This window comes from Mycteria americana, chromosome 2 (assembly GCF_035582795.1).
Source record: "Mycteria americana isolate JAX WOST 10 ecotype Jacksonville Zoo and Gardens chromosome 2, USCA_MyAme_1.0, whole genome shotgun sequence".
Taxonomy (NCBI): domain Eukaryota; kingdom Metazoa; phylum Chordata; class Aves; order Ciconiiformes; family Ciconiidae; genus Mycteria; species Mycteria americana.
The window spans coordinates 49,795,010-49,806,566 of NC_134366.1; the positions used below are offsets into that span (position 1 = coordinate 49,795,010).

Consider the following 11,557-nt stretch of genomic DNA (forward strand, 5'->3'; position numbering starts at 1 on the left):
GTGCAGAATAGGGCTCTTAAACAAAACTGGTTTACCAATTACAAAGCTCATCAATGCATACCCACTGCCTTTTTTATTACCATTTTAAGAGGTTCTCATGCATTTTGCTCACCTCCATCCAACTGCCAGAACCTCTGTCCCCAGGAGACTCACTCACTCGTTCATTCATATTTGAACAGCGAGAGAAGCAAAGAATCCCAAAAGCTGAGCAACTCTTTTATTTCCTGACGGCTTCAAGAAAAAGCAACCAACAAAAAACCCCCTCACACAGCTTCCCACCTGCTTGCTCCCGCCTCCGCCCGTCCCCGTTTCCATCGGGGTGAAGGAAGAGCGGAGCGAAACCGGCCCAGCCCGTCGCGGCCGCAAGCCGAGGCCCGGCAGCCCTGCCCTCCACGCCCGGCGGCAGGCCCTGGGGCTGCAGGCCGCCCCGGGGAAGCGGGCGGGAAGGACGGCACCCCACAGCCCCACCGATCAACCCCGAGCACCCGCCGCGCCGCGCCCCGCTCCGCTCCGCGCTGACAGGACGCCGAGCTGACTGGGAGCGGGAGGGGGGCACGTGCGCATGCGCAGACGGTGGAGCCGCGGGGAGGGGGACGACCGAGCGCGAGCTCTCGAGGCGGCGGGGGCAACGGCGGTTGCCCCGGGAAACGGCCGCCGCCGCCCGCCGAGAGGGAGGGGCGCGGGGGATGCGGCTGCGCAACGCCCGGGGGCGGGCGGTGCGAGTCACGTGGCGAGTCGCCGCCAATCGGAGCGCAGCGAGGGCACTCGCGAGGCTTGGTTCTCTATGGCAACCGCCAGCCCGTAGTCAGCCGCTGGGCCCAGCCGCCCTCCGAGCGCCGGCGAAGCGGCCGCTATGGTGAGTAGCGGAGCTGCCTCCGGCCGTCAGTTCTTCGGGGCGGAGGATGGCGTCGCCGCCTGCCCGGCCTCGCTCCCCAGCGCGGGGCAGAGCCCCGCCGAGCAGCGCCGTAGCCGTAGGAGGCTCTTCGCGTCGGCCGGCCGGCCCGGAGGCTGGGCAGGGAGGCGGCCCGGTCGAGTGCTGCCGGGGAGAGGCGGCCCGTCGTCATTGGGGGGCCGCTCAGGGGGGCTGCTGCTGCTGCCGCCTGCCGTCCTGGGCACCCGCGGCGCCCCGTTGGACCCTGCGGAGACTAGTGGGGCTCGGGGCTTTTGCAGGCTCCGATGCCCCGGTTGCTGAACTGCGCTTGGAGATCACGAGTGGCTTTGGCCTGCGCTTATATATTGCTGGATTACTTTACTGTCCTTTTGTAGCTGCTCTCTGGATTGTGACCTTTCAGCACTGCTGTTGGCATGTGTCTGCCTTTCTATCTGTAATGAATAGGCATCAGACTTGCAACCACGTTGTGAGAGCTTGTTTTATTTATTGCTGTTGCTGCTGCCTAGACTGCCTTTAATTTCCAGGCAGTTGAGATCTGTGCTCATGTTTTCATGAGTATTGGTCATGCAGGTATCGCAGTATTGCATTTTAACTGGAGCTACTCTGCGCAGTTGGATTAATAAGGACACGGTGATCAGATTAACTGTTTTGTCTGAGTTGCTATATTGCCGTCTCCAACATCAGCAATACTAACTCACTACATTGGAGTAAATGAAATGGGCTTCACCTTTGGTTGCATCAGCTCTCCAGGGACTGTGATTCTAAACTCCCATTCGTGCCCTGTTGTGCCTCCTTGTGATTTGTGCTACCTGCACGAGCAAGATTTATTGTAATGTAATTGGCCATGCCAATACTCCTTCTTTTGAAATAGAGACATACATAGAAGGGCTAGTTAGCCAGATCTAAAAACGCTTCCTTCTTAATTTGCCCTGGGAATATTTGTTTCTGGGCAATAGGCTGTTGAGAAAAAAATTCAGATTCTCACTTAAGTTTATATGGGAAGTCTCAAGGTTTTACATATAAACTAACAAAGAAACATCACATACTTTCCTGTGTATTTTTGTTAGTACATCTATAAAAGATACATCATTCAGCTGCATTATACATGTGTACATGTAATACAAAGACAAATTTATGCAAGAGCTTCCTCTCCCCTACAGTCCTTCTGGTTCTGATCCTCTGATTGTCTCTGATTTTGTATGACTTTTCTGAGGCCACTAGTCACTTGAGGACTTACTTCCAAGTACTGGTGCTTTTAAAGGGGGAGCCCTTACGTGAGGTATATAGGGATTACACAAATGAAAATATGGTTGTTTTTTAACATACTAGTTAACATGATAACCCTATGAAAGCAAGCACAGAAACTAGTCAGAAGGCAAGTCTTTGCAATACTTATGCTCCTTTTTACTTATTTCAGTGTATATTTATCGTTGTGCTTATATCCTTATCTGCAGGCAGAGCTAGGCCTTAATGAGCACCATCAGAATGAAGTGATCAACTACATGCGCTTTGCTCGTTTCAAGCGTGGCCTGTGTCTCAAAACCGTGGATTCTTGTTTTCAGGACCTTAAGGACAGCAGGTACCAGGGCAGGGGGGAGGCTGTTGTTCTGGGCAAGAATAAAGCAAAATATGCTAGCAACAACTGCAGGTTTAAATGATTTATGGGGTGACTTTTCTCCTTTTACATTTGTACGTTCTTAGTGAGGAAGAAAGACCCAATAATTTTCAAAATGTTACAAGTCAAGTCTTTTTAAAACTAAGTTGTTCAAATTCTTAGGAATTAACATAGATGTCGACAGCCTGACGTTGCTTTATATCTTGCTTCTGATGTCTAAATTTGATGTAAGACTGTAGCGGAAGTAATATTTGTGATTGTAATGTTTCCAAGAGAAAATTTAAATACAATAACCAATTAGTAGTGCCACGGTCATCTAATAACTACTGACAGTGGATGTTTTCAGAAGGACATTGCATTATATAAGAGTGATACCTGTGTAGTGAGGTCTTATAACAATGCAAAATTGTTACCTTTATCATACATGACTCATCTTGACTGCTCTGTTTAGACTTGTTGAGGAGACCTTCACAGTTGATGAGGTGATAGACATGCTGGATGGACTGCGGACTGTTGTACACAGTGAAGTGGAGTCAGAGCTCATAAATACAACTTACACCAATGTTTTACTTCTGCGGCAGCTCTTTTCGCAGGCTGAGAAATGGTACCTTAAGTTACAGACAGACGTCTCTGAATTGGAGAATCGGTAACATATATTGGACTATACAGATTGCCTTTCAATAATAAGAAAACTGCAAAGTGTTGACTATTTGCATTCTTTTCCTAACCATAGAAAGCTGTTCTCTTACTATTGTATCCATGATAGGTTAGTTTCAAGTCTTCCATCTATAAAGTAGCAAGATACACAATTATTTCAAATTTGGCAGGAAAGTGGTTTTATTGGTAATATTCTTACTTGAATTAATCAGTTAAGAGCAGGTGATAAGATTTGATTAAAAAGCCTTTGTTGTCTGAGTAGATTATATTTTAATCAAGGATGCTAAATCTTACAGTTCTAATGCATATACCATACCATTGCATGACATGATCTGTTGTGTTTATTGTATTTGCATAGGACTTCATTCTGTACTTCTAACGAGAATCTTACATGCAATAAAGAGCATAGCATCAGCCTGGTAAAATGTGTTTCATAGCATAGCTCTTCTAGTAAATAAATGCCTCCCTTTATTTTTCTTTTCAAGAGAATTGTTGGAACAGGTTGCTGAATTTGAAAAGTCGGAATTTACATCTTCGAACAAGAAGGTAGAGTTTTATTTTAATCAAATCATAATCAAATGTCATGTGGAGTTATGACATGTTTAAAATACTTAGTACTGACTCTTTGTGCTTAAGAGAGAAAAACAAAACAAACCCCCCAAAAACGCCCTTTTTCAAAACAATCTTTGAAAGTCTCCAAAAAGTAGCATTTTGCAGTTCGGCACCAAGGCTTACACTGAATTGCCTTGGCTGTCTCCAGATTGCAGATTCTGCACACCTGGGGCATGCCTCATAATCCTCATCCCAAAGTCAGCCAGACCAGGGATGTGTTGGAGCATCTGCTCCTGGGTCTCCTTCCCCCTGGAAACTGGGGTAAGACTGGGACATTCACTTGTCCCAAGGCTTTGTCCCAACATGGAGTCAAGAGCTGAGAAGATTCCACAATACAGATATGACTCTTGTTTATCTTGTATGATTATGGTTGCAGCTTATTTGGTTTGTAGCATAAACGTATATTTAGTTAATATATATTATAGTTGAATACTTAAAATAAGAAAGTTATTTTGAGCTGTGTAAATATTTTTTACTTTTACAATCACTCAAATTTCTGTTTTCCGTACTCTTTTGTCTTTTGGTTGCTGCAGCATCGGTAGTCTTTTGTAAATTCAAGTTTGCAATTCTTTTATGTCTCTATGCAGTATTTTTGTTTAACTTTAGCTGAAAGTGAAGTATATCACTTAGGAGCCAAGGTACCAGTAAAAAATTAACTTGAAATAAAAGGTCATTCATTTGCTGTACAAAAGAAAGCTGAATTGACTAGCAATAGTTATTTTACAGACTAAGGGAATACTTTTCTTCCCCCTAGAAATCTGTATAATTTAATTTTTTAACCCTTATTATTTCTTTAGCCCAGTTCAGATCTCATTAAACCAAAACTGGCTCCATTAAATGAAGGTGGGTCAGAGCTGCTAAACAAGGTAAGAACTTGTCTGTTTGTCCAGTTGTGGTTAATGACCATTCTACTTACTCAATTGAACTGGATAGCTGTACAGTAATATTTGTATAATGTGCCTGTCACTATATACACATCAAGGTAATATACTCCAGAATGTAAAGTAAAATGCTAATAAATTAATAAATATTGTAAAGCATCTTAAATTTATTGTGCAGTTATGATCTCTAACGTATTGCAATATTGACCTTCCTTTTGCAAAGACATTTTGGCCTTTGTAATTATTTATTTTTCCATTTAATGAGGTAGATTAGTAGAAACCAGTATTCAGTTTGTTCCGTGCAGCTGGCTGGCTTTCCAACAGGGAAATAAATTAAAATATGTGGCTGGCTGAAATTATTAGGTTATCGGATATTTTCTGTATCAAAGTCAATCCTATTACCTTTCAGTCTTTTTTCTTTTGTTAGTTGGTTAAATTCCTCCTAAAGAAACAGGCACGTAAAGAATTTGGAATTTACTAGTTTTGAAAACACATGATTTCCCAAGATTTTCAGAATTACAAAACACATTCTAGTATTTGATGTTATCAGTAGTTTTTATTAGGTATTGAACTCCTTTAGTTCAACTGAACTTTTTTAAAATGCCACACTTCTTAGAATACTCTTTTAAGTTATGGGCAATCAAGAAATTTAGTGAGGAGTTGCGTTTTATGTCTTCTAGCCTGCATTACCAAAATGATCTGTCAAATACAGTGTCTGAATCAAATTGTTGTTACCCATTAAGATAATTAAAGCATTCAAGAATTCAGACTTTTATTTTACTTATAGATCAATGTAGTTCTCTTTAAAAAATAATTTCAAAATCTATTTCACAACAGTTTTTGTTGAATATGTGCATCTGATGTCTTTTTTTCCTTAAAAATAATTCAAAGTTTATATGGTGAATTTACTCTGACTGATAAAACATGGTTATTTCCTGTGACACAGAACATGATGTGCAGTAACCTGGTATTTGTCTCTTTTAAACAGGAACTATGAATAAATTCTTACTTGCCTGTTGATTGAAAATACAAATGTGAGCAGCAATGAGATTTGCGTCTCTGAACATGCAATTTTCTTTATCGTGAATCTTGATACTAACAAAATGCTGAACTCGCTAATCTCAATTCAGTAAAGCATGTGCCAAATTTAAGTGATCAGTCCTGTATATTACAGTAGAATTGGAGACTTAAATTTCTTGCTGACTGAGGCAGAAAACACAATAAATAAATGGAGTACTGATTTCTTATGAAGGATATTTTTATCACATGTAGAAGCTTGTTTGCTTTCCTAAGCTATGAAGCGTATTTTCTTACCTGAAATATTTGGAAAATTCAAAACAGCACAAGAGTGTTCACAGCCTTTTTCTCATTTATTAACCCAAAGACAGTTGCTTGTCTCCAAGAAGAAAATGAAAAATTGAAGACCAGACTCAAGACCATAGAAACACAGGTAAATTCCCTGTAAGCTTGGATACTTAATGCTGTTTACATATTAAAAATATCTAAATAAGAATCCCATGATTATTATTCTCATGTTTTCAATTAAATTATGTTTCTGAGGTTTTATATTTTCAATGTATTGCAGGCTACAGCTGCACTAGATGAAAAGTCCAAACTAGAGAAGTCACTGAAGGATTTACAGATGATCCAAGGAGATCAAAAGGTAAATATAATTAAGATTTCCCCCACCACCACCCCCATTTAACACACCTGTTGCCTGTACATCTAAAAAGTTGGTCTGTATGGTGTGTTTCTTTTCTGGCAAATACAAAAGTTCAAGTTAGTATTGTCATGTTCCTGCTGACATTGTCATGTACCTGCTGGTCTGTCAGTCAGCAGATAATCCAGAAAGTTAGTTGATTTTATGACATGTGTTTTGTGTCACATAGACCATGATAAATTATTTTCAGAAAATATTATTCCAGATACTATCAGGAAGTAGCATTCCAGAGTTCATATTGTCAGGGGTGATATTTGTATTAACAGATACAAATTTATTTCTGTTTGTTTCTTCCCATTTATTAATGAAAGAATGATATCTAACCTGGTTTTTATAGCAACAATAAAAAACTAATTCTTTCAAGCATTTGTCACACTTGATATTGATGTGGACAAGCCAGACTTGCTGCTTCTTACTTCAGACTTTAAAAACCTAAATACTTATATGTAAGTGTCTAGTGTCCTATATTCTTAAACATCAATTGAAGTTTTGCTACAAATGTCAATGATCGTGGGTCAGATGACAAACATTTCATTTTATGTAGTTCTACCCATATCAGCGTAGTGTCAAAAATGGTTCACTGTTTATTTTTACTACTTGAAGTTCTTAATCTTTTTTGTAAATGAGGATTCAAACATGGTGAGTTGCTGCTGCAGAAAGAAACATACGAAGCTAGAAGTCATGCAGGTTGACACAGATAAATCTGTTCAGGTCACCTTAGTGTTTTTTTTAATTTTGTACCTTTATTTTGTCAAGAATTAGAATTTTCTAAAGTTTGTTCATGTGTGATTGTTTCTTAATTTAAAACATTTCAGTTCAAACTTTTAACAGAATCAGAGCACATTAATCCCATTATTTTTAGAAACTGACTTTTGAAAATTCCTGTAGTATTTACAGATTTGGAAGTGAAGTTCAATATCATAAAACATTCCCACTTTAATTTTCATCTTTTAATCATGATTTCTTTTTATTTTGCTTTCTAACTGGTTTATGGTATGTACTTGGCTTTCTTAATATGTTATAGTTTTATCTAGTAACTTTCAAAATCTGTATTCAATATTATTATTCAATAGGGAACTTGATTTATCAGTCATGGCAAGTATTTTATCTGTTTTGTTAAACCTTAAATTATTAAAAGTTTAAAATATTAAAGGGGTTTATTAAATCCTGGATAATAGTGTTTGTAGTTTTAAAAGATTGGAACCAAATCGCATCCTACTTTTCTGGTTAAACATGAATTGGCCTCAGTGTCAGGGCTGCTGAGTATCTTCAGCTTTCATGTCCTAATTTGCTCTCTATAATCTATCACTTTCTTCTCCAGCTCTTACATTTTCTATTTGCAGGCTTATATATGTTGTTGAAGCTAGCTAGTAGATATAGTGCTGAAATGTACTACTTTATTTAATCAATTAAAGTATTAGTTGTTTGGAGAAAATGCTAAATTTTGTCTGGTGTCACTCCATATTTTTATAGGATAGGTGTCAATAAAATCATATGAACCCAGTTGCTCATTAAAGTAATAGTTTTCAAACTCTTTGGACAAACAAATGACTGCCAAACCACAATGGTTCTTAAGGACCAACTCTTAGCTCAGCAGATTTCTACCTTTTTTTTTTTCCTGGGTTTTTTTTTTAATAGTTTAATATGGTTCCACACACCAAGTGTGAACAATGGTTTGGGAGTAACAGCTCTGTTGGATCAGTTTAACTTGAGGATTGAGAATTTTTACATAACCGACTTACACCACAGTTTAGAAAAATGATCACTGTCTATTCTGATCTGAAACATTATACACTGTAGTGCTTTTCAGCACTGCAGCCTTGGACTCCATCTCAAAATTCAAATAAGCTTTTCTTCTGTACAGGTACTGTTATCAAGTGGTTTCCTATGCTCAAATCTTACCTTCCCCATAGAAAAAGGAGCAGAGCTTCCTTAGTTTTAGATTTTTGTTCTTTTTAAGGTGCTGCTGGCTCAGCTTCATTGTGAGTCATTGTACTTTCGAGAGTTTGAACTTGAGCTTTTAAACCTGAGACGGGATTTTCTTTTTAAATGGAAATCCATAGAATAGTTACATGAATATAATGTTTTGTGACCCAGAACTGATGACCAGAAGAGTTTAGGTTGTTTCTTCTCACAGGGAAATGGGAAAGTTGCTTCACAAGCAACTGTGGAGGCTCTTTTTGTAATGCGTCTGAGAACAGTGCAATATTGGTACGTGATTGATAACAGGAGCCTTAACACTTTCATCCTTTCCTACCTGCATTACGCTATCGGCTTTTGAAATGCCTGTGATATTTCACCTGCTTTAAAAATACATTACAGCATAGACATTCAGATCTTAAACTGTAATTTACTCTTTCTGTATGCTAAGTAACTTCTTGTGATATGATTCATCCTATGGCTTCACCTAATTCCTAAGGAAGTGAAATACAAGAACTTGAAATCTCAACTTGGCAGAGAAGACATTCCAGCCATCTTTAAAATGCATTTATTAACAATTTTTTAAAGTTATAAATTAGTTAGTGCTTTAACTAATTTTTTTTTTGTTAAAGCACTTCTAATTTAGGCTTTACAGGAATAACGTGAACATAATTATTAAAACTAAGATGTATCCACTTTATGTGGAATTTTGCACTTGACATTTTAAATATTTCTTCTCTTGTATTTGACATATTTTAAATATTTCTTCTTTTGAAGACTAATGGAAATCAGGATATCACTGAACTGGAGAATAAAGTGGCAGCTTTGAAATGCCAGTTTGAGAAGACTTTGAATGACTCTACTGCAAACCAAAAATTCTTGGAAGAGAACTTGGTGACAACAAAACATGACTTGCTTAAGGTTCAGGATCAGCTATCCACAGCTGAAAAGGTTAGTATTTTATTATACTGTAAAGATGAGATCCTTACTCACATTTTAACTGATTAGTAATTTAACAAGCATACACTACAGGATGCAGATTTTACTGGGTCACACTTGTGCCAGTGTATTTTTGTTACTTCAGTGGAAAAACACGTTATATGTAAAACAGCAAAAGTACTAATTGCATGATTATAACTAGATAAATACTTAAAAATTGCCCACTTGTCTGCGTAGAAGTTTTTGAATGAAAAGTGTTTTCCCAGTCTTCAGAAGACTTTTAGCCTGGTTTCATTAGAAATTAAAGTTTGTGTTTCTCTGTCTCTCCCAGAAATATAATTTGAATCTACTAGCTGACTTCATCTAAGTTTGAATAAGTTAGAGAAACTACTATTCTGAAACTTGAGGAGGAAAAGCAAGTCATCTTTTTTAAAAAACATATTAGCCTGGTTTTCATAATATGTAAATAATATGTTGATATTATTATGTAGGAATTAGAGAAGAAATTTCAGCAAACAGCTGCCTATCGCAACATGAAAGAGATTCTCACTAAGAAGAATGAACAGATAAAAGTTCTACGTAAAAAGCTTTCCAAGTAAGTGGTGCTGTTCTGTCTGTCCAGACAGGATCCTTGCTCTGGATCCATGTTCTGCTTCCATTTTGTTTTCATAAATGTGAAGCTGTCTCTAAAACAGACTATAAATTTTCCCTTAAAAATAATTTCTAGCAGGCTATTCCCTGATTTTTGACAAGCCAATCCTTTTCATGGATGCTAGGTGAATAGGACTGATGTGTGCAACGGCAGCTACTGTGTAGCAAGTAATGAGAGAATTTAGAATGGAGAGGATACAATATATTCAGGGGTGTGGTAGGTAAGCCCCCGGGTGCTACACACAGAGATACAGGGGGGAGATGTACCAGATGCTTTGGCATTATCTTATTTCTTCCACGCTTGTTTATGGGAATGAGAAGTCCACAGTATGTAAAGAGGGTTAGGCCTGTACTGAGGAAAGAAAGATGCACCCTGGCGTAGAAGACTATAATTCTGCAAATGTCAAGTGAGCTTTGGTAATATGGATGCCTTAGACCTATGCTGTAGGAGGACAGAGGTGGAACTTAAAACTTCTGTTTAAACTTCTGCCTGTATTTTGGGATTTCTGGGTAGGTTCCTGGTCATTCCCTCATTCTCTATTTGGTAAACTGGCCAATTTTAAAAGGAGAAAATAGTCTAAAAAGTATATACGTTTGTCTGTGCCTTAAGTCATACAGTGAGCCTTGACAGGAATGCATCACTAGTGGGAGTAATTTATTACTTGGGTTTCATATTTTCTTTAGAGTAAAAATGTCTCTTGAAACAGAGTAGAAAGTACCCAATAATTTTTTTTTTCTTTTTTTTTTTTTTTAAATCCTCAGATATGAGCCAGAGGACTAAAACACCAAGAACATCTGATCTATCAGAAGCTGCCATAGAAAGAAAATGTAGACTGGTATTATTTTTCAATAATTTTTGTTTTGAATGGTATATATTTTGCTTCTAGTGCTTAAAATAACTTTTTATTAATACTAATAAGATGCTGAAACTCCTATCTTGCTTCCTTATAAACCTAGAATTTATAGGTATTGGTTTCTGTAGGCATGCTTTTTAATTGTTAACCACCGACATTCCTTGAGAAATAGCAAACAGGAGCTTATTGAAGACCTGAGACCATTCTCTACAAAGAAAGGAGTTTATTTTTGTTAAGAAAAGAAAAAAAGACAAAAAATAAGCATTAGAGTTTTTTGATGTCTCTGAGGTGAAAATTCCCATCGTTACTTTTGTATAGTTAATAATGTAGCCATGAAGTGGCATTACATGTGAAAATTGCATCCGTGGAAGTAAAAAGTAGGAGGAAAAAAAGAAACACACTGATTCTGTAATGTTATTTCACACTAGACATCTCGTATGTCAGCAAAATGTGGTTGGTGACATTTTGCTAGAGGGTGTTCATTAGACAGTGAGGTGAATACGCTTTATAGCAGAAGCATTGGACCCTTTCAAATAAAGCCACTAACTGGAGTTATACTTTTTCACTTGAATTTATTTGAAACAAATTTGAACATCAGAATACAGATTCTGATTTTGCCAGTATTCTTAACGTTAAGATGATAATCTGAAAAAGCATAGGCAAGTTGCTAATGGAGCAACTTTCTTGGGAAATAAGTTATTTTAGATGTTTTCATCTCCTTTCTTATTGTAACCTTACCAGAAAACAGCTTACTTGTCTCAAGTCTTTTGCTTGTAATCCTCTGCCTTGCATTTGTCTGGAAGCCTCTTAGTAGCG

At 38.1% G+C, this 11,557-nt stretch overlaps 1 protein-coding gene across 1 annotated transcript; it reads left to right on the forward strand.

The window, feature by feature from the left end:
* Positions 1 to 745: 745 nt before the first annotated feature.
* Positions 746 to 11,292, forward strand: LZTFL1 (leucine zipper transcription factor like 1). The gene is made up of 10 exons (XM_075493328.1): positions 746 to 856; positions 2,347 to 2,471; positions 2,959 to 3,153; positions 3,650 to 3,710; positions 4,574 to 4,642; positions 6,042 to 6,107; positions 6,243 to 6,320; positions 9,075 to 9,248; positions 9,728 to 9,831; positions 10,650 to 11,292. The coding sequence occupies exons 1-10, from the start codon at positions 854 to 856 to the stop codon at positions 10,666 to 10,668; spliced, it is 894 nt and encodes a 297-aa protein (XP_075349443.1). The 5' UTR covers positions 746 to 853; the 3' UTR covers positions 10,669 to 11,292.
* The last annotated feature ends 265 nt before the right edge of the window (positions 11,293 to 11,557 follow it).